Source organism: Staurois parvus, unplaced genomic scaffold (genome assembly GCF_062004578.1).
Source record: "Staurois parvus isolate SC_StPar_1 unplaced genomic scaffold, SC_StPar_1.0 ptg000068l, whole genome shotgun sequence".
NCBI lineage: Eukaryota > Metazoa > Chordata > Amphibia > Anura > Ranidae > Staurois > Staurois parvus.
This window is the reverse complement of record NW_028317864.1, coordinates 2,587,501-2,615,357: the sequence shown is the minus strand read 5'-3', so window position 1 is coordinate 2,615,357 and position 27,857 is coordinate 2,587,501. Positions and strand designations below refer to the sequence as shown.

The 27,857-nt window shown below is 44.1% G+C and overlaps 1 protein-coding gene across 2 annotated transcripts in view; it reads left to right on the top strand.

Annotated features, from left to right (window-relative positions):
* AIF1L (allograft inflammatory factor 1 like) overlaps positions 1–22,498 on the top strand; it is a 134,357-nt gene extending 111,859 nt beyond the window's left edge. Inside the window, exons 6-7 of one of the 2 annotated variants that reach the window (XR_016311555.1) lie at positions 16,460–20,073; positions 20,105–22,498. Coding sequence is in view for 1 of the 2 variants with exons in the window: in XM_089669028.1 (XP_089525154.1) it covers positions 16,460–16,547 (88 nt within the window). In the remaining variant the exon portion in view is untranslated. Of the gene's footprint in view, positions 1–16,459 lie in introns of both variants that reach the window. The other variant, XM_089669028.1, reaches the window with a different exon arrangement.
* Positions 22,499–27,857: the final 5,359 nt, after the last annotated feature.

The following is a 27,857-nucleotide window of genomic DNA, read 5'->3' as shown; positions in this document are numbered from 1 at the left end:
GAACCTGTCTCATAGGAAATCATGTTAACTGGACTGTACTGCGTTTCTGCAAAATGCAGCACAAAATGCAGGTTGTGTTTGAGCCATTTCTACATTGCATTTTGCATTTTTGCACCTGCGGTTTTTACGCATTTTAAATGCATTTTTGATGCGTTTTGCTCTTTGTTTTTTTAATTTTTTTAAATTTTTGTTGTTACTAGGCAGATTTAAAAATGCAAAAATCAACAAAAACGCAATACATGCTCTTCTGCAGCATTCCCATTAAAGTCTGTAGAACCACAAATGTAACGTTTTTCATTCAAAAAAGTCCCTGACCCTTTCCAAAAAACGCACCGGGTAAAAACGCGGAGATGTGAACCTGTCCTATAGGAAATCATGCTAAATGGACTGTAGTGCGTTTCTGTAAAACGCGGCAGAAAACTCTTTGTAAGCAGAACAGGGGCTGCACAATAACCTGCAGTAACCCTAGATTCACACATAAGTTACATAGGTTGAAAATAGTCCATCCCAGGCTAGGTTCACACCTTTGTAGGTTGTGTTTGAGCTGTATCTGCACTGCGTTTTGCATTTTTGCACCTGCATTTTTGCAGCGTTTTGCATTTTTTTTTAATTTTTTTAATTTTTCTTGTTAGGCAGATTTAAAACGGCATAAACGCATTACATACTTTTCTGCAGTGTTTCCATTGAAGTCTATAGAACCAAAAACGCAACTTTTTGCGTTAAGAAAAGTCCCTGACCCTTTCCAAAAAACGCCCCAGGTGAAAACGCAGAGATGTGAACCTGTCCCATAGGAAATCATGTTAAATGGACTGTACTGCGATTCTGCAAAACACTGCAGAAAATGCTTAGGTGTGAACTTAGGGTTAATCCTGCCAATTTGCTTTGCTTAGCCATCGACTTCTATTATATCCTCCAGATTTGGTGTACTTTCTGAAAGTGCACCACACCTGCAGGGTATATTAGAAGTCTAAGGCAAAGTGCAGCTAACCCAGGAAATTTGCAGATGCACCGCACAGGAAAGCAGACCTATAGGGGGCTCAGAATATTGAGGCTCCGTGCACACTAGCATTTTTCTAAGCTCCTAAAAGCTTTTACCAGCATTTTTTTTCTGCTCCTAGATGCTAAATAGTGTTCTCTGTGTCCATGCACACGATTGTAGACTGTTAGCATGTTTTAAGCTTCAGCATCTCGGAGCAGAAAAAAAATGTTTTTGTAAAGTTTTTTGGAGCATTTTTTCCAGCAGAAAAAACGCTAAACGCTGTTAAATGCTACTATAATACTCCTAACCGCTTTTATTCTAGCTTTTTTTTCCTCTACATGTATTGTGAAAACACAAACACTTCTAAATGCTTCTGAACACTACTGAGGCTACTATTGTTTTTTAAACTCAAAAAACGCTGGTAGTAGCATTTTAGGAGCGTTAGAGTTTTAGCATTTTTACATGTAGAAAAAAAAGCAGCATTTAGGAGCGTTTAGTATTTTTTCTGCCTAAAAAATGCTTCAAAAACCTCCTACAAAAACAATTTTTTTTTCTGCTCCTAGACACTGAAGCTCAAAAAAAAAAAATCTAATGGCCTAAAGTCATGTGCATAGACACAAAGGAGAACACCATTTAGCTTCTAAGAGCAGAAAAATAATGCTAATAACAGCTTCTAGGAGCTTAGAAAAATGCTAGTGCGCATGGAGCCTAAAAAAATGCTTTTACCAGCATTTTGTATCCAGCGCTTTTGCTGGTGTTTTTTGAGCTAAAAAAAACGCTAGTGTGCATGGAGCCTAAGGGTTCGTTCACATTTGCAGTTTGAGGGATGGTAAAACTCTCGCCCCAACCACACTCCCTTTAGCTGCAGTGGCCAGGGGTATACACATATCACAGCCGCAGCAGGAGTTATACGCCCCGTCATGGTTGGTGGCGTACAATCTAAGGTCCCTAACTCACATTCATACATACACATACTAGGGCCAATTTAGACAGGATCCAATTAACCTACCAGCATGTCTTTGGAGGGTGAGAGGAAACCGGAGCACCCAGAGGAAACCCACGCAGGCACAGGGAGAACATGCAAACCCCAGGCAGGTGCTGCCATGGTTGGGTTTCGAACCGATGACCCAGACGGAAGTGGTAACCATTTAGCCACTGTGCCTTGGCTTCCTCCTCCAAGGCCTCCAGTTAACTGCAGATCCCCTAAGCTCCCACAGTGTCTTCCAGCTCCTATAGTGCCACCCAACCTCCCATAGTGACCTACAGTACCAACAACTCACATTACCCCAGGTCCCGTAAGAGCCCTCAGTCCCCCACAGTGCCCACCAACCTCTCACAGTCACCCCAGCTTACTGCAAAGCCTTTAGCCCCTCCACAGTCTCCCACATTGTCCCATACAAAACCCCCAGCCTGGTGGAGAAACACTAGCTCCCTCCAGAGACCCCCATCCACCACAGTTACCCCAGCTCTCTCCAGAAACTCCATCTCCTACATGGCCATCAAGCCTACTGCAGAGGCCCCAAACACCCTCTAGAGCAGTGGTTCTCAACCTGTGGGTCGCGACCCCTTTGGGGGTCAAACGACCCTTTCACAGGGGTCACCTAAGACCATCGGAAAACACATATTTCTGATGTGTAAAGAGCAGCTGCTGTGTAGAAAGCAGCTACTCTGTTAGAAGCAGCTACTGTGTTGAAAGCAGCAGTATTGGAGGTAAAACAACACTCATGAATTATGATTACTGGGTAAATAATTTTATGGTTGGGGGTCACCACAATATGAGGAACTGTATTAAAGGGTCACGGCATTAGGAAGGTTGAGTACCACTGCTCTAGAACCTTCATCCTCCCATTGACACAGCCCCACCCTCACCCTTAAATAATTTGTACTCCCATACTTTTATTTTGTGAGTATAAACTTTTTTTTTTTTTTACTCTTGTGACATGGAAGATTTTGGAAGGATTTACCGGAGCCTGGTCTCAATAAGGTTGAGAACCACTGATAAAGGCTTCACTCCATGTAGCCATACTGTCAATGTGTTCCTCCACCAGTGAAAGTTGTCATTTGTTGCCTAGTCTGAATTTAGTAGAATGTCAATCTCATGGGCGGCACAGTGGCTTAGTGGTTAGCATTTCCGCCTGGCAGTACTTGGGTCGTTGGTTTGAATCCCAACCACGGCACCACCTGCCTGGAGTTTGCATGTTCTCCCTGTGCCTGCGTGGGTTTCCTCCCACACTCCAAAGACATGCATGTAGGTTAATTGGATCCTGTCTAAATTGTTCATAGTATATGTATGAATGTAAGTTAGGGACCTTAGATTGTACACCCCTTGAGGGTTAGGGACTGATGTGAATGTACAATATATATGTAAAGCGCTGCGTAAATTGACGGCGCTATATAAGTACCTGAAATAAATAAAATATTCATCCCCATACCTAGACAATTTATGTTACGTTTCTGGCAAAATTTCATGTTTAGTTGTTCCAAAAACAACACGGCTAACTGCCAAGCTAACCAAAAGCTGCCCCAAAACTTGTTACTCCCAATACAATATGGACAGTTTCTTGTTGTAACCATCCTGGATGTTTGCTGTAATGCTCTTTACTAAAATCAGTTTCTGTAGTAGCCACAGTCGCTGTGCATTATGCAGTTTGTTTTTCAGAGCTTCAAATCAACAGTTGTTCTATGTGTTTTTGTCATTACATGTACAATGGCATAATAACACGTTCTCCAACATTTCAAAGAGAAAAACAAGGAACACTTTGCCCAGTTCAACTCCCAGCTCTTCTCCCATCATCGAACTGCCACACGTCTCTTTGTGAAAGCTCTGAAAATATTTTTCCTATACAAAGCTTGATGACGTTACTTACTAATAGTTGTTTTTATTACATTTTGTGTCTGTTTGAGTGCAGCTCTACACAAACAAACAAGGTGGATGAAAACAAAAAAGTTTACATAAAAATATTTTCGCAGCCAGTTCCAATGTCATCCAGTACCAGTGACTAGTCACTCCTCTACATTATATGTCGGCTCCATCCTGTCTTTGCAATGACCTGTTTATTAACCCCCCACCTCCCTTATCTTGGGCATCTGTACATTAACCTCTTCTAAGGCTGGCCACAGACAGGCTGTTTATCGGCCGAATTGTCGGCCGATAAATGGAAAATCGGTCGATGCTGCCACCGATGTTTTTCGTGGATTCTCCAGCATGACCGATAAAAATAAACAAGAAGATCCGCGAAAAATGGCCGACGGGCTGGCCCCACTAACGACGTGAATATCGGCCGATTTTGCTTGCGGACAAAAATTTGGCCGATAAACGACCCGTCTGTGGCCTGCATAAGAGCAATAGAAGGGACTTTTCTGAGTTAGGAATATATACTTAAAGGAGAAGTACGGCCAAAGCTATTTTGGCCCTACCTCTCCTTTGGATTACAGGAGTACGCTTAGGTCTGCATTCCTGTGACGCGGTTTGAGCCGACAGCAAGCTAAAACCCGCTGTCAGCTAACGTCACAGAGCCAGTCCAGGCTCTGGAAAGATCCCAGCAAAACACCTCCTGCACATAAGTGTGGTGGTCTAATATCAGACATTCAAATCCATCCATCTCTTCATTGGAGATATGTTCCACTTCATAGTTCCACGTTTGCTGTCTTCTTTGACCAGGGAAAACCCAATAAAGTATTTGAAGACTACAAGAAACAGAGGGCGTACCAGCCTAGTACATTATCCCAGTAAAGATGAAACTTGTAAAAATGATAGTAAATCTACTCACAAACAATATGATAGAACCAGGGGCGGACTGACCATTTGGAAATTCGGGCACTGCCCGAGGGCCCGGGGTCAGTAGGGGGCCCCATGAGATGCCCTGGTACTTTTTTCATAGGCTTTTTTGAGTTTGGGCAAGGACACAGGGGCCCCATGATCCCCTATTGCCCGGGGGCCCAATGAGTTGTCAGTCTGCCCCTGGATAGAACTTATTATAGTAACAGAGCTATTCCATCCACTCCGCATACTGCTAGGCTTGGGGGGACATCACCTGAACCCCAACCTCTTATGCGTTTTGAGGGAAGTTTGGCTCTGAGGAAGAGGGTACTTCCCCCACAATGTAAGCCAGTTGGGGTTCAGGTGATGCCCTCCCAAGCCCAGGAGTCTGCGGAGTGGAAGGAATAACTCTTACGTTGATGAGCTCTGTCTGTCAAATCGTTTGTGAGTAGATTTATTTTCATTTTTACAATTAATGTTTGCTTTGATAATGTACTAGGCTGGTACGTTTGTTATGTTTTGTTGGAAATATCAAGGCAATATGGTTGGAATTTGCCCAGATGCATGGACCGGCAACTGGCTCAGGCTCTCAGCTGTGCTGCTGCTCCCTCCCACGCCTAGTGCTCCAGTGAGCGCTGGAGGGGCAAAGCAGAGAGCCAGTGACTGACAGTCCCTGCTCTCTGTTCAGAGTGATCAGTGGTGTCTGATCACTCAGTTCTCAGTGCAGAGCCAGCGGGGGACTGATGCCTATAGGTGACTATAAATTGTTTTTTTTTATTCCCCAACCCCATATTTCTCTTCTAAATCAAGTTATTTTTTAATTTTTAAATCACGTTTAGTGTCACTTTTTAACATATCTAGTACACCATTGCCAATCTCCATATCCCTCTCAATATTTATATGTTTATTCATTTCCAAAAAATCACTATTCTGACTCAGATTGTTGTGATAGCGATTTATCCCTTGTGAGACCTCTCTGCCTAGCCTGTATAAGCAGATATAATCACTGTGGGCAATCCTTATCAGATAGTTGAACTCACCAATACTGTGTTCATCCAGAAGTTGCTTTATTCTGTACATGTGACAACAGGATACAGCAGAATGAATGGTTTCCAGTATTATGCGGTCAAAAGATGATACTTTCTGTAGCGTACTATGCAGAATACATGTGTCCCTGTTACATGTGGACTGTTAGCTGCATCCATGACACAGGAAGTCCTGTACTCAAGAAGAAGGGAGGAGCTTCATATACAAAGGAATTGTGTCATAGATCTCAGGGAGGTAATATGAAAAACAAGTGCATTACCAAATAAGGTCACTGGATGGCAGCATAACTAACTATAGAAATGTCCATAGGAAATGGTACAAAGAATAAACTATATGAATTCTCATGTACATTAACATAAATATTAACTGTGTAACAGCATAATCACCTTAGGGTATCTTCTTTCCAAAAAGGGGTCACTTTAGGGGTGTTGTACTCCCCAGGCATTTTCTTTTGCAATGTTTTAGAACAGAAAGCAAGGGAAACAGATTTTTTTCAAATTGTTTGGTCTTTTTATATAGTAAAATCCCAGTGGTTATTAAATACTGCCCTAAAAAATGTTTAAGAGAAATAATAAATTTTGGTACATTGCATGACCAAGTAATTACTGCCATAGCGCCTGTCCTGGGAAGAAAGGGGGTCCTCGAGTGGTTAGGAGCATATATACACCATAAAAGAGTTTGCTTTTAGGCATCTTTCTTCAGTAAACCGATTCAAATGAATGGGCATTCAATAAGTGCAAAATAAGGTCCTGTGATTTTGTAATTTTTTTATGTGCAATACAGCACATAAAGCAACTGTGTCTGTGTATTGTAGTGCTCTATAATGAACATTTGTTGCAGCACACTGTAAGGTGTCAGGGTGCAATTACCACATACAGAAACACGTGTTATAACACGGTAATGACATACATAACACGTGTAGCACTACACTCTTAGGGATTGCTGATGGATTTGGGTCCCCCTATAGTCTTGCACAGCTAGTCAGAATTTCCCACACAAGCTTTCATCCACAGACAGAAACAAGTCCTTGAGCTCTGGTTTTGTTGTTTTATTGAGGGGACTAAACTTGGATAGGGTAAAGGGGAGCATAGGAGGCCCAAGGAAACCGAAATCTGAGGACAACTTCCCAAACTATTCACAGCTTCTTTCCTTTGACACAGTATTTATTGGAGTGCTAGCCAGCAGCTCCAGTTGTACTACCCCAGACCCTAGATGAACTCTTCACCCAACAATCTGGAGACTCTTACTGAGCAGGGGACCTGGCTCCTGTTTATTTAGGCAAGGTTTGCAGTCACTAGTAGGGGGCTAATCTGGTTTCCGACCAGAGTGATCCTTCCCCTATCTGCCCGGGGGGGTGCATTCAGATCCTCTCCTGTTAGCGGAATGGCTGCTGCTACTAGGCCTATTGGCTGGGTGGCTCCTTCCCTGCCTTACAGGTGGTCCACTCTCAGGGGGCCAGTGGTTCCTGCGTGATTCCTCTCCAGCTCTAGGCAGGCCCCTTCCCACTAGGCCTCCTGGCAGCCTTTCTCCTCCAGCCTTGCAGTCTTCCACTTGACTCTCCTCCTACTGAGCAAGCTCCATCACTTTTAGGGGAGTCCATCCCCTTTCCAATCCCCCTGTTGGGAATAGCTGAGGTCCGTAGGTACCTCAAAAGTGCAGCCAACCACTCCTCAGATCCACCCACTGTCTGAAAGGCCCTCCTCTAAAAGCTTCAGAGCAGGGGAAATTTCTGTGGGGATGGCCTGCAGAGTCTCTCAGTCCTGATCAGAGTTTAAGCCCACTGGCTATCTCACCTGAGCTGCTAATCAGCTCCTCACTAGCCAAAAGGGTTTAGCTTCCTCTAGCTAAACTAGGAGGGTGCTACACACGTTATGGTGGTATTGGGTCCTTATATATTGCCCACATATACACTTTAAGCTGTTTCCATGGTCATCTACAATGTAGTTTGTGAAAGCTTTGCAATTCTTTGTCTTCTGTTTTTGAAATTTAAAGATATTGCACAATGGAACTTCCTCATAATTCGCTATAATTCTCCAGTTTAGATCAGACCTCTTATTCAGAACTTCTCCATTTTTTTCACATGTGCTTCCTATTGTTACTTCAGCTGTCTCTCGGCTTACTCAACACTGAGCTCAGGTCTGACCAGAAAAGCCTATATGACCTATTATTATATAAAGTGGAACTATCATTAACTATCACACATGACTCCTGACTTTTGCCAGCATTACCAAATAACATTCTATTGTAACCATAGCCTGGCAATGAACATTCAGGTACCGTATTTTTCGCTCCATAAGACGCACCTGACCATAAGACGCACCGAGGTTTTAGAGGAGGAAAACAAGAAAAAAATTATTCTGAACCAATGGGCTGCAGACACAGTACAGGAGATGACCAGAGACTGCGGACACAGTACAGGAGATGACCAGAGACTGCGGACATAGTACAGGAGATGACCAGAGACTGCGGACAGAGTACAGGAAATGACCAGAGACTGCGGACACAGTACAGGAGATGACCAGAGACTGCAGACACAGTACAGGAGATGACCAGAGACTGCGGACATAGTACAGGAGATGACCAGGGACTGCGGACACAGTACAGGAGATGACCAGAGACTGCAGACACAGTACAGGAGATGACCAGAGACTGCGGACACAGTACAGGAAATGACCAGAGACTGCGGACACAGTATAGGAGATGACCAGAGACTGCAGATATAGTACAGGAAATGACCAGAGACTGCAGACATACTACAGGAAATGACCAGAGACTGCAGACATAGTACAGGAGATGACCAGAGACTGCAGACCTAGTACAGGAGATGACCAGAGACTGAAGACACAGTACAGGAGATGACCAGAGACTGCGGACATAGTACAGGAGATGACCAGAGACTGCAGACATAGTACAGGAGATGACCAGAGACTGAAGACATAGTACAGGAGATGACCAGAGACTGCGGACACAGTACAGGAGATGACCAGAGACTGCGGACATAGTACAGCAGATGACCAGAGACTGCAGACCTTTGGGGAGTGGGTACCAAAATTTGACGGGTACCTGCTCCCACTTCCGCTGTGATTGCCTAGGCGATCGGAAGCAGAAGTTGTCCTCCCTCCCCATAGTCTTCTGGGACACGTGACAGGTCCCACAAGATTACGGGGCCATTCACAAAGCACAGTGCTTCTCACGCATGTGCAGTGGGAACTCGGTTGTGAAGCTGCAAGCTTTGTAGCTGCTGACTTTTTTTTCAGCTGGAACTCCGCTTTAAGGGGCAGCTGCTTTGGGCCCTGCCCGGCGCTGCTGCACTGCTGACTCGGACTCCTCCTCTCTTCTGCCACAGAAGAGCCGTGCGGCCAGCCCGGTATTCTAACACTGCGGCGGTGAGGGGTTGGAATACTGGGCCGGCCGCTCCATAAGGGCAAAAACGTGTGTCTTATGGAGTGAAGAATACAGTATTTACATGTTGTTAAGCCGTTAATAAGGTCTGAAACACATCCAGACTGATCTCCGTAACTACAGGCACTGTGGAACAATTCATTCTTAAAGCTGAAGTTTAGGTGTAGCAATTTTTGCATAGGTACATTGGTCCAGGTTGAGAAAATGCAAAATGTTCTCTGAATGATGCCTGTGCAGAGCAGGCAACCTCCTGTGTGCAGCATGGCAGCCGCTCAGCAATCACTGTATTATGGAGCCTACTACCGTCATTTCCTGTGATTTCTTGTCCAAGCTGGACCATGTAAAAATCACCATACCGAAACTCCATGTACACGAGCCTACCCTGAATGCCGGCCGCAGGAAACCACAAATTGTGGTAACTTTGGTACCGCAACTTTGCCACGTTTTCACACTACCGGCGGTCAAAACGTTCCTATCCTGAACGCAATTCTTCTGTGTTCAGGAGAGGGAGGTTTAACCTCACTTAAACGTGGAAGCTCCTAAACTCTGCTAAAAGCCTATGTGAACATGGACACACAGGCTTTTATGGAGTTGAGTTTAGGAGCTTTGGCAAATAAATGTCAAAAGCTCCTAAACCCGAGTTTAGAAGCTGCAGTGTACATGGAGCCTTAAAGGTCACAGCAGAAGCACAGATGTCATTCCAGTCCTTCTCTCAGCATCTCAGCTCACCCTGCTCTGCCCTCTCAGTAGTGACTCAACAACTCAGCTGCCCTTGTCCCATTTCCTTTCCCCAGTAGTGGCCTAGACGTTCAACTCCCATTACAAGCAGTGACTTATTATTATACAGGATTTCTATAGCGCCAACAGTTTGCTCAGCGCTTTACAATATAAAGGGAGATAATACAGCAACAATACAGTTCAATACAAGAGGGATAGGAGGGCCCTGCTCCTCGGAGCTTACAATCTAAGAGGGAGGGGCTGGTGGTACAAAGGGTAATCACTGTGTGGGATGAACTGATAGGAGAAATAGAAGATTCCGTTATTAACTGAAGGCAGGAAAGGCTTCCCTGAAGAGATAAGAGATCACCTAAAAGGGCAGAGTAGGCGATCATCAGATAGATTGGGGTAGAGAGTTCCAGAGGATGGGGAGGCTCTGGAGAAGTCCTGGAGATAAGCATGGGAGGAGGAGACGAGAGCAGGAGGTCGTGTGAGGAGCGGAGAGGGCAGTTTGGGTGATATTTGGAGACAAGATTGGTGATGTAATTTGGGACTGGATTTATATGTTATTATTAGTGTTTAGCAGCTCAGTGCCTCTATTCTCCCCCTCCCAGCAGTGACCCAGGAGTCTAACTGCCATTCTAAGCAATGATTCAACAGCTCATTGCCTCTATGCTCCCCCTCCCAGCAGTGACCCAGGAGTATAGCTGCCATTCTAAGCAATGATTCAACAGCTCAGTGCTCCCTGCTCCCCCTCCCAGCAGTGACCCAGGAGTATAGCTGCCATTCTAAGCAATGATTCAACAGCTCAGTGCTCCCTGCTCCCCCTCCCAGCAGTGACCCAGGAGTATAGCTGCCTTTCTAAGTAATGATTCAACAGCTCAGTGCTCCCTGCTCCCCCTCCCAGCAGTGACCCAGGAGTATAGCTGCCTTTCTAAGCAATGATTCAACAGCTCAGTGCTCTTTGCTCCCCCTCCCAACAGTGACCCAGGAGAATAACTGCCATTCTAAGCAATGATTCATCTGCTCATTGCCTCTATGCTCCCCCTCCCAGCAGTGACCCAGGAGTATAGCTGCCATTCTAAGCAATGATTCAACAGCTCTGTGCTTCCTGCTCCCCCTCTGACAGTGGGGACGCCTCCATTCTCAGAATACTCTGATCTTTGTTGCAGCCAATTGGCTACATGTGCTGATCGAATGAAAATAGTGAAGCTAATCAATAGTCAACTTCTCTTGCGTGGGAATGGCCATAGATGGATTGAAATCCAGCCGGTTCAGCAAAGACCAGCCATCTATAATCGACTTTAAGCTCCCATTCCCAGCACTGACTCAGCTTACCCTGCGCCCCCCTCCCAGTAGTGAGTTTATCAGCAGCTCAGAGCCCCCTGCTCCCCCCTCCCAGCAGTGACTCATCAAAATACTGCACAGAAACCAATCGGCTTCCATTTTTATTTTTTTGGGCAATGCTTAATTGAACAAGCTGAAGTTAGAAGTTGATTGGCTACCATGCACAGCTGCACCAGATTTTGCACACTCCAGTTTAAGTAAACCAACCCCACATCTCTTCTGCAATAAAGGCTTCTTATCACCCAGCATGCACAGCTCAGTGTACATTACACAACTTATGTGCGGTCCACATGGTATTTAGCATTCATCCCATTACCGATAAACAAGAAAAAATAAAAAAATATTGATGACACTCAAAAATAATCAATAATCATAAGTAATAAACATCTAATTAAACTGGTTGTATTAGGTATGCAGTCCCAATATGTGAACATAAGGTGCAAGTGTGCTAAATTCTTGATTGTGAACTCCATATTAAAGTGACAAGTGCTCCACTGTGCTCAGACTGGTGCCCCAAATGGATCTGCACTCACCATCATACAATGACAACCTATCTCTAGGACGGTCACTAGCGCTTTAATTGGGACTATCCCAATTTACAACGTGATGTTGTTGACCAATGTTCTTCCACAGCGTTGCTATTAGTAACCAAAATACGTTTCAGCATGCGTTCTAAAGGACGGAAGTTGCATCATCAAACCTCGACGCGGCACTTCCTGATGATGATCTATTGGTCGAAACGCGTCGAGGTTTAAACATTAGCCGCCCGGCCTATAGCCGTTTGGCGGCCGCAAAATGCATTCGCTTTCTGGGGTGTACACCATTTGGCGCGCGGTTGCAGAGCCGCGCAGCGGCGCGATCTATCACCGGCCGTGTACCTTGGACACGGCCGATGACAGATCTGAGTACCGGCCCCTGTTGCCGGTACCATGTGACCTGCTGTGACTAATCACAGCAGGTCACATGACAGTTGTATACAATGGATGGCTTCATTCATGCCATCCATTGTATACTAGTGTCTAGCTGTGAATGGTCACAGCAGGTCACATGTCATGTGATTAGCTGTGGCCAAGTCACAGCTAAGCACAAAAAAAAAAAAACCCTGAATGAATCGATTTCATTCAGGTAAATGCTTGCTTATAGCAAAGTAATTCTTTGCTATAAGCAAATTGTGTAAAAAAAAAAAAAATACTGATCACTTCCCCCAAAGTAGTACAATGTTACTATGGTAACATTGTACTACTTTGGTCATAGTAAAATATGAAAAAAAATCTTAAAAAAAAATGTAATAAAAAATTAAAAATAATAAAAAAATAAAAAAAATATATATATATTTTATTTTTTTATACTGTCACCAGTCAGTGTCCCTGATCACCGCCATGCCAGTTATATGATGACGCTGTACTGCACTGGTGACAGTATGTAAAAAAAAAATAGTGAAAATAATTTTTTTTATTTTTTCACTTTCCGAAAAATTATGACAAAAAAAATACAACTTCAAAAAACTCGCCATGCCTCTTATGAAGTACGTCGGACTGTCTACTCTGCAAAAAGGGGTCATTTGGGGGATATCTGTACTATTCTGACATTCTTGGACCTCAAGAAATTAGATTGGCTGTCAGTACTTCAGGATTGATCAATATTCAGATCTATACCATAGTTTGTGAACTCTATAACTTTCCTACAAACTAAATAATACATCCTAATTTGGGTTATTTTCACCAAAGACATGTAGCAGAATACATCTCGGCCTAAATTTATGAAGAACAATTATTTATTTGTAAACTTTTATAACAGAAACAAAGAAAAACGTGGGTTTTTTTTCAAAATTTTTGGTCTTTTTTTGTTAATTTAGCAAAAAATAAAAACCCCAGCGGTGATTAAATACCACCAAAAGAAAGCTCTAGTTGTGTGAAGAAAATTATACAATTTTAGTTTGGGTACAATGTTGTATGATCGCGCAATTGTCATTCAAAGTGTGAGAGCGCTGAAACCTGAAAAATGGCCTGGGCAGGAAGGTGTAAAATTGCCCGGTATTGAATTGGTTAATGACGCAACTTCTGCCGACGTCACTTCCGCCATTTGGAACGCATGCTTTTCTCCCAGTTGTTATCCTGCGTTGTCACCCAGGCTTCTGATGGAGACTACAAGTGGCCATTTCATCTCACTTTATGCAGACGTGGTTCACAGTTGTCACCATCAGGAAACACTCTTTGAGTAATGCAATTTAGTCATCATTACAGTAGATGTGGACAGAAAGTGCTTAAAAAAAGACCTCCAGGAAATCCGCACTGAAATGCAACAACAGATTTAAAAAGTTAAAACGTATTTTTTTAAAAGACAACTGTTTATAATACAGTGTGCATTAGCAATCAAAATGTTTCATACATCCACCTTAGGCTAGGATTAGGGATGTGCTGAATGTACACGCATCAGCCATGACATGATGATGACCCAACTAATGCTGACTAGGTTTCCCTTTTGTCTCTAAAACAGCTCTGACCTGTCGTGTCATGGAGGCCACAAGAGCTCTGTGGTATCTGGACTGTGGTGTGTGGACTGAGCTGTCAGTAGCAGATCCTGTAAAGTGAAATTGGTCTTCTTTATGTAGCACTAGCCCTTAGGAGTTGCTGAAGTTTTGGGTCCCCCTATAGTCCTGCAACACAACCAGACAACATGTATTTCCTTCAGACCTTGCACACAGGAGACAGTAAACAGTCTTTGAACTTGTTTTTTGGTTTTTTTTTTAGGGGATTGTAACTTGGGTGGGGATGAGGGATATATGCAGGGGCAGACTGACAACTTATGGGGCTCCTGGGCAATAGGGGATCATGGGACCCCTATGTCCTTGCCCAAACTCAAAAAAGCCTATGAAAAAGGTACCAGGGGCATCTCATGGGGCCCCCTACTGACCCCGGGCCCTCGGGCAGTGCCCGAGTTTCCAAATGGTCAGTCCGCCCCTGGATATATGAGATGCCCAAGGAACTGTTAAACTGAGGACAACTTCCTGGAACTACGTACAAGTGCTCATAAGGTTTTTCTCTTCTTGAAGAGCTCTCCAGCCTCTCCTGGTGCACCTCAGACCTCAGGTGAAATCTCCTCTTCACCCAGCTGCCTGAGGGAATCCCTGGGCAAGAGGACCCACTCCCTGCCTCTTAAGATTAGCAGTCCCAGATGGGGGCTAGTCCTGTTTCCCACCCAAATGCCCTTTCCCCTAATTGAGCACAGGGGGTGTGGGGTTACTCATTCAGTCTCTCCTTCAAGCTTGTGGGTTGGTGCCTGCCTTAAGACCTTATGCTGGCCTGGCTCCTTCCCTGCTTCCCAGGTTGTCCTCTCTCTGGGGACAATGAGGCTGAGAGATCCTCCCTTCCAGCTCCTCCCACCTGTAGGTAGGCCCCTCTCCTGGACCCCCTCTCAGGCTCCATACACACCATTATGCTCACTCCACCTTCCACTCGAACTCTCCTGCTACTGAGCAGGTTTGGTCACTCTTCAGGTCTGTCCTGACCCCATGCCACACCTCCTGCTTGGGGATTGGCCAGTATCCCTTGAGAGTGTAGACCAGCTCCTCCTCACCTCAGTGAATTCTAGAGACTTCTCCAGGTCTCTAGATCAGGGGGAGGTATTGGAGAGCTGATCTGCAGAGCCTTTCAGCCCTGACCCAAATTTGACCCTCTGACTATTGCACATGCTGCTATTCAGCCTCTAACTGAAAAAATAGATATCTACCTCCCCCTAGCTTTCCTAGCAGGGTGTTACATTTATCAGAGACTGAGCAGTCAGACTATTATTGCAAAAGAGATATGCAATGTCTCTTCTGCAAGAAAATGCACCTACCTGAGTGCCGGAAGCAATCTCTGGCATGTAAACAGAGCTGCACATGCGAATTACAGTGTCAGGCCAATTTTTCTGTACCAGAATGACTGGTTCCTGCGCATGTGCAAAAGTGATGTCATCCCATACTGGCCAATGAAAATGGCCAAAGAGCAGCACAGTGAAGAAGATGCAAGCATGGGACAGGGACCCTTGTTGGAAAGGTAAGTAAGGATCCTTTTAGTTCTGTTTTAAGTCCTGTAAGTTGTGAGGTGGGGCTTCCATGGATCAGAATAGTATTTCCAGCACATTCCACAGGTGCTCAATTGAATTGAGATCTGAGGAGTTTGGAGGCCAAGTCAAAACCTCTAACTCATTGTTGTGTTCCTCAAACCATTCTTGAACCATTTTTGAAGTGTAGCAGGGCACATTAATCTGAAAGAGGCCACTGCCATCAGAGAATACCGTTTCCATGAAGAGGTGTACTTGGTCACCAACAATGTTTAGGTAGGTGGTACATGTCAGGTAACTTCCACATGAATGGCAGGACCCAAGGTTTCCCCAGCAGAACATTGCCCAAAGCTTCACACTGCCTCCGCCAGCTTGCTTTCTTCCCATACTGCATCCTGGTTCCATCTCTTCCCCGGGTAAGCAATTTATGCGCACCCAGCCATCCACATGATGTAGAAAATGTGACCTCCTTCTTCTATTGCACCGTGGTCCAGTTCTGATGTTCACTTGCTCTGCAAACTACGATGCATCATGTGTTCTGACACCTTTCTATCAGAACCAGCACTAACTTTTTTAGCAACTTGAGCTACAGTAGCTCTTGTATTGGATCAGACTACACAAGCCAGCCTTCGCCCCCCGCGTGCATCAATGAGCCTTGGTTGCCCATGACCGTGTTGCTGGTTTTCCTTCCTTAGACCACTTTTGGTCAGTCCTGACCATTGCAGACCAGGAACATCCCACAAGAGCTGTAGTTTCGGAGATGCTCTGACTCTGACTAGTCATTACAATTTGGCCGTTGCCAAAGTCTCTCAAATCCTTACATTTGCCTATTTTTTCTGCTTTCATCACACCAACTTCAGGGACAACATGTTCACTTTATGCCTAATATATCCCACCTACTTTCAGATGCCATTGTAATGAGATCCTCAGTGTTACTCATTTAACCTATCAGTGGTCATAAAGACTTATCGGTTTTTGTGTGACTATAAAGCCAGGATTGCCTTGACCACTTATGATTGGCCCAATACAGTGATGCCTATCTAGCGGGACTACTCAGGTGGGTTTGGACTAGAATCTGAACACTCCTGAGCTCATCCCTAGTTTGATAATGTAGACTGCAGTGTATAAACCCCAGTCATTAACCCTTTGCTTTCTATTTGCAGCATCATGATGTTCGAAGGAAAGGCCAATGAGACCCCTGAAAGGCCCGTGGGCCCACCACCTCGGAGAGACATCAGCAGCCTTCCATGAAACGACAAGATGGAAGCCTGCACTATCTTCCTGCTTACAAAGCCAAGCGTTATTCCAAGCACTGCTACAAAGGACATTCTCCAGCAAACAAAGTGCCTTGAGAGGACGGTTCTCACTCTCACACCTCCTCTTCTTTCTGTATTTTATCGACCAACCTTTTTTTTTTTTTTTCTTGGACTGTCCTATAGAGCTTCTACTATTTATTACATGGAAGATGATTCAGTGACACATTATGGGCCCTTCTGTAGAAAAAGTGTCTGAAATCAAAGGATCTGAATAGATTTGGAAAATGAATGTCAAGATCTGATTGGTTGCTGGGCACAGTGAAAATGCTTTTTTATACATATGACCGGTAATATGGTGGCCATTGCTGTGATATATAATGGTCAAGCTTTAAAGATATGGACACCTTACCAGCCCAATTAATACAGAAAATATGCAAAATACAGTAACCCTTACCTAACTAATATGATTTACAGTGCTGATCACAACTGGTGAAAGCTATTGTTACAGACGGCATACATATTACAGGTGTGGTTAGAAGACATACCACGGGAGACAATAGGGGCCCATTCTGGTGTGCCATCCCTCTGAAAAGCGATCCACAGTGGATCACTTTTCAGAGGGTGTATGATAGATGGTAAGGACATGATATGTCCTCTTCTAATTACTTGTTATTAGCCTAAAAAAGGCTGAACCACCATGCCACTTCATTGCACGCAGTTGCAGCACGTCCCCATACACCTACATGGGTCATGTTCAGCCGTGTTACCGTTGCAGTTGTGGCAGGTGTACAGCTCTGGCTGCATGCCCTTCTGTAGGAGAACCAGGGGCAGACTGACAACTCATGGGCCCCCCGGGCAATAGAGGATCATGGGCCCCCTGTGCCCTTGCCTAAACTCAAAAAAGCCTATGAAAAAGGTACCAGGGGCATCTCATGGGGCCCCCTACTGACCCCTGGCCCTCAGGCAGTGCCCGAGTTTCCAAATGGTCAGTCTGCCCCTGAGGAGGAGAGTAAATCCATAGAACAACCACCCCCTTTTACAACCCCCTAGTCACCAGTGTTAATGAGCCTGGGCACATTTAAACCTGTTGCTGAGAGGAGGTAAAAATAGATGGTTGAGCCAGAGTTTTATTGTCCCTCCCCACAGAGAGGGACAATAGAAAATCCAACACAGCAGCCAGAAGAGGTTGTAGGCAAAAATGTCACCCCCCCCCCCCCCTCCTCGTGTCACGTTTGGCGGCTAGTACCACATGCTGAACATGACCCATTCAAATAAACGGGTCTGCACTTTATTCTCCCTGTAACCACATGCAATACACACAGTTTTGAAATGGTGGTGTGAGCTTTTAACGGTCAAAACAGGTGGTAAGCCACCTGTCAGCTACCATCTGAAAAGCAATCCACCACGGATTTCTTTTCAGAGTGGTGACAAGGGCTGTCAGAGTTGTTTTCTATGTGGTGAGTCGCCTGTCAGCTACCATCTGTAAAGCAATTCACCATGGATTGCTTTTCAGAGTGGTGACAAGGGCTGTCGCAGTTGTCTTCTATCTGCCTTTGCCGTTACTGGCACTGAGCGTGTGCAGAAAATCACCATTCGTCACATATAGTGTGAATGAGTCCTTAAAGTCCAACTCTAGGAAAAGCGAAACGCCTCCCTTGCGTTAGGGTATCCACCGTACTGCAAGGGTTAATTGCTTGTTTAGGTCTAGAGCAGTGGTCTCCAAACTGTGGCCCTGGGGCCGAATGTGGCCCTTTGCTTGATTTTTATCTGGCCCTTGGGGCACAATTCCTCCCACTGATATTTAACAATGTGGTGTAATTTCTACTACTGACACCAATGATGGGACGCTATTCCTCTCACTGACATCAGTGATCAGACACTATTCCTTCCACTGACACCAACAAAGGGGCACTATTCCTCTCACTGACATCAATGATCAGACACTATTCCTTCCACTGACACCAACAAAGGGGCACTATTCCTCCCACTGACATCAATGATCAGACACTATTCCTTCCACTGACACCAACAAAGGGGCACTATTCCTCCCACTGACATCAATGATCAGACACTATTCCTTCCACTGACACCAACAAAGGGGCACTATTCCTCCCACTGATACCAACAAAGGGGCACTATTCCTCCCACTGACATCAACGGTGGGGCACTATTCCTCTCAGTGATACCAATGATGGGGCACTTTTACTCCCACTGGCACCAACGATGAGGCACTATTCCTCCCAGTGCTACCAATGATAGGGCACTATTCCTCCCACTGACACCAATGATGGAGCACTATTCCTCCCACTGACACCAACAATGGAGCACTATTCCTCCACCTGACACCAATGATGGGGTACTATTTTCACCTGACACCAACGATGAGGCAGTATACCCTCCCACTGACACCAAAGATGGGACACTGTTAACTCCCACTGACACAATTACATTTTCTACTCCTGCTGGCCACAGTCCTGTCAAAGTTTGAAGAACAGTAAACTGGCCCTTCATTTAGAAAGTTTGGAGACCCCTGGTCTAGAAGATGAGAAAAGTAGTTTTACATACCTGATCCTCCGCATTCGGCAGACAGCACTCCACTATACAATAGTAGACCATTCTGCATAGTCACATCCAATGCATGCCTATAGGCTCTGCATCGGTCTGCATCAGTAGGCATCCCAATGCTGGATCATTAGGGGAGAAGAGGCTACATCAGGTACTTACAACTGCTTTTCCTGGTCTCCTGGATATGAACAAAAACATTAACTTGTGCTGCAGCAGCCTCACTGCAAGGGAGAATTTTAACTTTCTTCCAAAACTTTGTCAGATGCTCCTCTGCACTCTGTGGTTCCTCCCACCAGCCACTACATCCATATAGGACACAGCAGCGTGATGGATATGCACTGTTAGTACAAAGCAGAATAGGAATTCACTGATCAAACAAGGCGTATTTATCAAGAATAATTGTTCGATCCAAACCAATACAACTACAAATGTCTTGTAGTGTCTTGGAATCTTCTAAAAATGGTGAATCTTCATGACACCTTAAAATTCCTGGGCATGCCATTAATGAACAAGAAATCTAGATGTTCAGCAAACAGCTGCCTAATGTTCCTCAATTAAATTAGTATTACCACCCCCCACCCCCCACACCCCCACCTTGCACACACATTTTTTACTTAACACACTGAACACAATAAACTAAACATTCCCCACTACAATTTTTGTTCAAATTCTTACCCCAGCTCTTGCAGTTTATAACTATCAATGCTGCTGGCTCCTGCTCTCTTATTGCTGCTTCTCTGAACTTCCAGTCTTCACAGGAAAGAGTTAACAGTAGACAGTGCAGTCTGGAGTCAGTCTGTTAGCCATGGCAATGTCTTGCCATCCTAGGCTATGGGGCTGTGTGTTTCTATTGATGCACACAGTATAGGGAGACACAACTCTAGTCCTGCAAGCAAGGGTGGAAATCCATAGGATTTCGCAAGAGAAAGGAGCCACCCTGGAAATCTGGGACAGTGGTCATGCAGCTTAACCTGTAACATAGGAAAGGATTAAAAGATAAAGAAGCTGCATACTCAGTAGTGATTAAATCATCTGTTGAAAGTGGTTGTAAAGGCTCAAAGTTTTTTTTATCTACATTCATTCTGTACATGAAGGTAAAAAAACCTTCTGTGTGCTGCTCCCCCCCCCAATAACACCCCCTTATACTCACCTGAGCTCCCTCTCAATCCAGCGATGTGCACAAGAGCCTCAGCTGTCCTGGGATTCCCTCTCTTCATTAGCTGTCAATCACAGCCAAGGAGGCGGGGCTGAGCCATGGCTCTATCTATCTTATGGAGGCATAGAGCCGGCCTAAAGAGAGAGCATGCACCAGTGCCCCCATAGCAAGAGGCTTGCTATGGGGGCGCACTGGTCAAGGGGGAGGAACCAGGAGCGCCTGTGGGGGACCTGATAAAAGAAGGATCTGTGCAAACCCATTGCAAAAGCAGGTATGTATGACATGTTTCTTTTTTTTTTTTTAAAGCGAACCTTAATATCATTTTAAAGGATAAGTTCACCTTTTAACAAAAAATAATGAATGCATAATTTTTTGCAGGTAAAAGTGCATTTATTATTTTTTTGTTTGTGGAGCCTTCATAAAGCATTGCACCAGCGATCAGCAGATTGCTGGTGCCATGCAGGTCTCCCCCTGACCTGCCATCCTGTACGGGCAAAGAGATCCTTACTGACAGGAAGGTTCAATGAACTACAACAGCGCTGTGGTAGTTCACTGAAAACAGCCACAAAGGGAAGAGGAGAGGATTCCTCACTAGCAGTCACAACAGTGATGGGGGGGGGGGGGGGGCTATCCAATCATAACATGTTGTATGCTGAATATGGGTGTAACATGTTATGAAAGGTGTATTTATCCTCTAAAGCTGAATTCCAGGAGAAAATGAAGGCAAGCAGTGAAATAAGTCCAGCAATGTGCATGACACCTCCTGGGCTGAGCTCTATTATTTATATCTGACAACTTTACTCCTGTCTGTAGTTCCAGGAGCCCAACGCTGATCCTTCTTAGCTATGCATCTTAAACAGGAGAGTCACTGCAGCTGCTATGCCCATCCTTTCTACCCAGTCACAGAAGCCTTGGTATTATGAGAACACATGCACAAAATGCAAAGGCTTCTGTGAATGGGCAGCAGAAGGGATGAGTGGGCATAGATGATCTGTGTGTCTTTCTCCTCTCTTACAGCTCTCGGATGTAATTTCCAGCAGAGCAATAATCTGTCAGATGTCTGTCTAAAAAATAGCGATAAGCCCAGGAGATGTTATGCACCTCCTTAGACTTAACTCTTTACTTTTTACAAAGTGGCTGAATTCCTGGAATTCAGCTTTAAATGAGTGAGGGTTTAATATCACTTTACGTCATCGCTTAAGCCAGTGCAGATGTCTTAGGCTATTTTCACACTGATTTGCTCCAAAAAAAAATAGGTGTTTTTACCGCGTTTTTGCCTTGCTTTCTGAGCATTATTTTTTAAAGGACACGTGACTTAAAAACTGCACCAAAAACACATCTCAGAGGTGTTTGTGAGGCACTTTTCAGGTGTTTTCCATTGATTTCAATGAGAAGAGGCATTTTTGGTGTGTTTTTTTAACCTCTCCAAACATGCCCTAAAGAAGTTTTTACACCGCACCGGAAGCACGACGCCTCAGTGTGAAAACATACATAGATATACATTCACGTACATAGGGAAGCAGTTTTCTGGAGCTTTTCAGACCCTTTTTTTAACGCAAAAATGCTTCAAAAACTCCTCAGTGTGAAGGTAGCCTTATAGATGCGGTGACCCTCCAGGTTAATGGTAAAGTGATTATTTTCTGCTTCATAAATATGACTCTTGCCTGCAATAAAACTGCTTGTAGAAGCCCCGCAACAACCAGATTGGTTCATTATAGGGCACCAAAGACAGTTCTTCTACACCTTCAGAAATGAGGCCCATAGTCCTTGAATACACTTACAGTTGGGCCTTGATGTGAACCGCTGATATCAAGAAGAGTTACAGGCCCATTCAGTAAAACAGTGCAAAGAACAATGGTGGCATGCATTAACCAATCGCAAGTTAGCTAACAGAAATCATGTCAGTAAAAATTAATTCTGGTTCACGCTGCAAATCATTCTTTGCCTTACTGAATGAGCCCATTAGTGTTACCTCTAAGTGCCTTCGCTTACTTAATATATTTTCTATGTTGTCATTTTATCTTGAAATCTGTTTAGAGTGTAAGCTCTTTGGAGCATTGATTTTACTAGTACGTACCGAGCCATTGTGTGAGCCACTCTGTGTTGTACTGTAATGGCACACAGGATGGATTAGAAATCAAGAGTGTTTCTTTTTATTTTTCCCTGCCTAATGTACTTTTCCAATACCTTGATAATGTATATTTTGTAAAGAGTTGTGAATACTATCCGCTTGTGTCTTTTTTTTATTGTATCTCTTTGTTTAGACTTGTGGGGGGGGTAGGGGATATATGTGGTTGAGCCACGTTTTTGCCACCTGCCCCCCTTAAGCTGCAATAGGCAGCGGACAGGGATTTTTACATGGCATGGCCACAATGCTTCGCTTCACACCCACAGCAATGTTCACCTGATATGTAGCGATAGGTGGGTGGCAAGCCTGCTCAATGCTACAAATTGAAGTAACTGGAAAGCACCACAAACGCCCCGCAACTGCATGCAATGCACGTGATCTTGTTGTCAAGCGATTTGGTTAAAACATGCAGAAATAAGGTTTTGCATGGATTCCTTAGCACAATCCAAATGCAAATCAGGCTTCAGAGGCAAAGGAGATTTAAACACATGTCTAAATTTATTTGAACACTTATTTGAAAGCCCTATTAAATGAAACAAAAAGCCCAAGTCTAATTATTCTTATAAATTTTCCCTCCCCCCTCCTCCTATCTATCCTGCCTATCTTGTGTTAAAAAGATCTTTGTACTTACCTATTTTTAATCTGGTTCGGTCATGGGATCCTGCAGCTTTAGCCTAGGGAGCACTCAGCAATGGCTGAGAATTCTGTGAGCCCCCAGGCTTCCATGGCTCAGCCATTGTTGGTGCTCAATCCTCTCCCCTGCAGCAGCTACTCACTGACACAGGGGAGCCAGAGCTGTGGGATCACATAAACATACCAGACTGCAAAAAAAAAAGAAAGGGTAAGTGCACAGATATTTTTTATACAGGCTTAAGCAGAATAGGTAGGAGGAGGTGAGAGGGAACATTTTTAATAAAAGACAGTATTAGGTTTTTCCTCCACATTTATGAATCTTCTAAGCTAAAATCTTTGAAGTTCAATTGTTTGTAAATTTTTGTTTATTAAAAATCTTACAAATGAACAACATAATAAAAACATATATATTTACATATATACAGAATAAATATAAATAAATATTATATATATATATATATATATTTCAAGAAACTGTAACCTAAACACAGCCTTTTTTCAAAAATCTGATCTTACAAAAATCTAGGGGACATGAAAAGACAGAAAGAGAAGCCACACATCCAGAGACTGACAGACAGCAACTACGGGGACCTGACATTCCTCCACGCCTTTGTCCAGGCCCCCGACTGCCACCTGTCCTTCTCAAGACCCTGAATCTTCTTAACCTCGTCCAGATTGTTGTGCATCAAAAAAAGGACTTTTTTTGCAAATGGAGACCTGACACCGTGAATTCCACACGTCGTAACGGACTACTAAGCTAACTAGAACAAGTATTTCGAAATCAAAATCCCAGTGAGTCTGAAAGGCTCCGTAAGACCATTCCGCATAACTTTAGCGGGAAAGGAAAGGGATACCCAGAGCCCCACCCTCCAGCTTGTAGACTTCTATATTGAAGGGGCACTGAAGCATAAAATGGTCCATCGTATCCTCCACCCCACCACACTCCACTCTTGGACAACCACGGTTCTCCTCAGAGTGATGCTTCAAGTTGCCCGTCACATAGGCCCTGATTCACTAAGACGTGAGTCTACTATCAGACTCTGACCATTCAGGCAGACTCAGTTAAATCAATCAAGACCTGTCAGTCTTCTGAGCGGCGTCTAGCAATCTCATTAACCAACGTCTACTTTGCTATTAGTAAATGTGGAATCAGGTCTGGCACATTTTTAGGTGCAATACCGGATATGTTCGCTAGATTTGTCTTAGCAAAAGAGAATCTTTAGAATAACAAATAGTACACCTATATTAGAATTTTTTTTTTTTTTTGCTGTTTCTCCAAAATGATCAGGAAACTAATGCATTTAGTTTCATTAGTTTCATACATTCTATTTTCAAATGTTATACATTTTCACACTTATATCTCAAATCCCAAGATAATTATATATCTTCATTCTCTTTAATCACGTAACTATTCTATGTTAAAGACAAGTGCAGCGCTATAAATGCATGTGATCAATAATGAACGCATGTAAAAACCAAAAAGTGCAAAGAATTGCAATAATGATGTAAAATGGTAAATGGTGCTAAAATAAGTTCATATAATCATTCCTGAATAATGGAATGTCCTTCATGTCAGAGTACCAACTCAGAGAGTGCCTATGAATGGCACGTGTGGTCTCTCCGTGACGGACAGTAGTGCATGAACTCGTGAAAGGTAAACCACCCTTGGGACTGGTCTACACTCACCAGAACAAAAGTATTAATGCGCATGGGTTATACACATCTGGGGGTGCAGCGGTATGCTGGCAGCTATGGGTTAGTCATCCAGCTCCATCCATCCATCCATCCGTGTGGGTGCCCAAATGGTCCTGGGGAGGAATTAGCTCAGCCACAGGAGCCAGAAAGGTGCTTAATAGTGTAGTACACTTTCACAGGGGTGGATGACCTTTCACGAGTTCATGCACTACTGTTTGTGGTTATATTTATCTTGTGTAATACCATTTTAGTAGTCTATATCATTTGATCTCAAACTATGTCTCCCACAGTGGTTTAGTGGTTAGAGCTGAATTCACTTTTGCTAGTATGCGGCATTTCCCATAAATCGGAAAAACACTCAGGAAATCAAACATAAAAAGGCCTTACACCGTGGTCACATCAAAGCCGATTTAGAAATTGTGCGACGTACAGTGAAGATGCTAATTTCCTTGTGATTTGCAAGACATCTGACACAGATATCTATGCAAATCGTCACAAAAGTAGTACATGTACTACTTTAGAAATCAGTGTCAGAAACGCACCCATGTGACTGCTCTAATAGCAGACAATAGGGTGCGACTTGGCATACAATTTTAAAGTCGCATGCCATGCAAATCGCATGCCAAGTCGCATCCAGGGTGCACAATTTCAGGTGCGATTTGGGCATTGAAATTGTACCTGATATCCGATCTAATGAATGTGGATGTGAGTGTCTTAACGTAAGCGATTTGCTGCAGCACAATTTCAAAAGTAGTTCTCATCTAACTTTTTCAGCATTTTGTAGCGATTTCACATATAGACTACAATAGAAAATCGCAATGCAAAACACAATTGAATTTTCAAATGCAAATGCCAGCCTTTTTTTTTTCTTCACTATAGTTCACAAGCTTAGAAGTCACTTTCCCCAAAGTTACAGAAAACTTTGTATCTTTAAATAAACTCAAAGTAAACATTGTTTCCTTTAGGGATATAAATTCCAAGAAAACTTTCTCTTTTAGCTGGGGGAAGTGACAGGTGAATTTCTGAGCTATAGTGAAGGAAAAATAAAAGGGAGAATTACATTTAAAAACCAGCACCATAATAAATAAAAAACGGCATGGGGTCCCCCCTCCCATCCACACCAAGCCCTTCGGGTCTGGTATGGATATTAATGGGTAACTCCACGCCGAAATTAAATAAAAAACAGCTTGGGGATCCCCCCAAAATCCATACCAGACCCTTATCCGAGCATGCAGCCCGGCAGGTCAGGAAAGGGGGGGGGGGGCGAGCGAGCGCCCCCCCTCCTGAACCATACCAGGCCACATGCCCTCAACATGGGGGGGTGCTTTGGGGCAGGGGGGCTCCCCCCCAAAGCACCTTGTCCCCATGTTAATGGGGAAAGGGCCTCTACCGTTAGTGGGATAATTGGTCGGCCATTTTTTGGGATTTTAGCATATTTTGTTTATCAGTAAAGTTGGAAATTTTTTTCCCCAAATTTACTGATAAAAAAAAGTGCCAAAATCCCGAAAAACGGCTTACCAATTAACCCACTAACGGCCCGAAAATCGTTCGATTTTTTTTTCGGCAGAAAAATCGGCCGATTTTAGACCCATCTATGGCCTGCTTTAGATGGGTCTAAAATCGTCCGGAAAAAAAATCGGCTGATTTTCAGGCCGTTAGTGGGTTAATTGGTCAGCCATTTTTGGGGATTTTGCCACTTTTTTTAATTGGTAAATTTGGATAACAATCGGTCGATTTTGCAGATCGGCCGATTTTAGCTGCAATGATCGGCAAATTGGCTGATCTTTTAACAGATAAAAAATCTGCACATGAGCCATGACCTGCAAGAAAAAGAAGAAGAAAATGAAAAAGGAATAAAAAAAAAGAAGAAGAAAAAGAAGAAAAAGAAAAATGCAGGCCATAGATGGGGCGAAAACTGACCGTTTATAAAAAAAAAAAAAAAAAAAAAAAAAAATCGGTTGTTCAATGGGCCCACGTTACCACCAATGGTAAAAAAATTGTTCGATTTTCGCCCTGTCTACGGCCGGCAAATATAATAGCAAAGTAATTACTTCTGTCCCTGCAGAGAGCTGCGCTATTATATTTGACATTAAAAAGTATAAAGGTTGCAACATTGTATCTATTTGTATCCGAATAAAAACATCTATATCCGAAATGGATACAAATAGATACAATGTTGCAACCTTTACACTTCTTAATGTCAAATATAATAGCGCAGCTCTCTGCAGGGACAGAAGGAATGTTTCAGCTGTCATCAGGGTTTCCCACTGACAGCTGAATTTTAAATTATTTCCGTGAATTAAATAAATAATAAAAAAAACTGCGTGGGGTCCCCCCTCTCATCCATACCAAGCCCTTCAGGTCTGGTATGGATATTAAGGGGGAACTCCACGCTGAATTTAAAAAAAAAAAAACAGCGTGGGTCCCCCTCAATATCCATACCAGACCCTTATCTGAGCATGCAGCCGGGCAGGTCAGGAAAGGGGGGGGACGAGCAAGCGCCCCCCCTCCTGAACCATACCGGCCACATGCTCTCAACATGGGGGGGTGCTTTGGGGCAGGGGGGCTCCCCCCCAAAGCATCTTGTCCCCATGTTGATGAGGACAAGGGCCTCTTCCCCACAACCCTGGCCGGTGGTTGTGGGGGTCTGCAGGCGGGGGGCTTATCAGAATCTGGAAGCCCCCTTTAACAAGGGGGCCCCCAGATCCCGGCCCCCCCTACGTGAATGAGTCTGCGGTACATGGTCCCGCAGACTCATTCACAAAATAACTAAGTGTGGTGTAAAAAGAACACAGTACAGGGTCTTTGACAAGTCCTTTATTAAAACAATGTCCCCCGAAGTAGATCCAACGTCAATCACGGTGGAGGCGGCAGGGACCCGAAAAAAGAAAAATAAAAAAAGTTCCGCTCCCGTCCGAGGCTTCCAGCCTTGTGAAGAAAAGGCTAGCTGACATTTCTTATATAGGTATGGGGCGGGGCCAGCCGGGGACATCATCCCTGCCCCTTACCTATGTAGGAATTGTCAGCCTGTCTTTCCACTGAGGCTAACTAACTTAATACAGGAGACAGTCTGACATTTCTTATATAGGTATGGGGCGGGGCCAGCCGGGAACAGCAAGCATGTGACA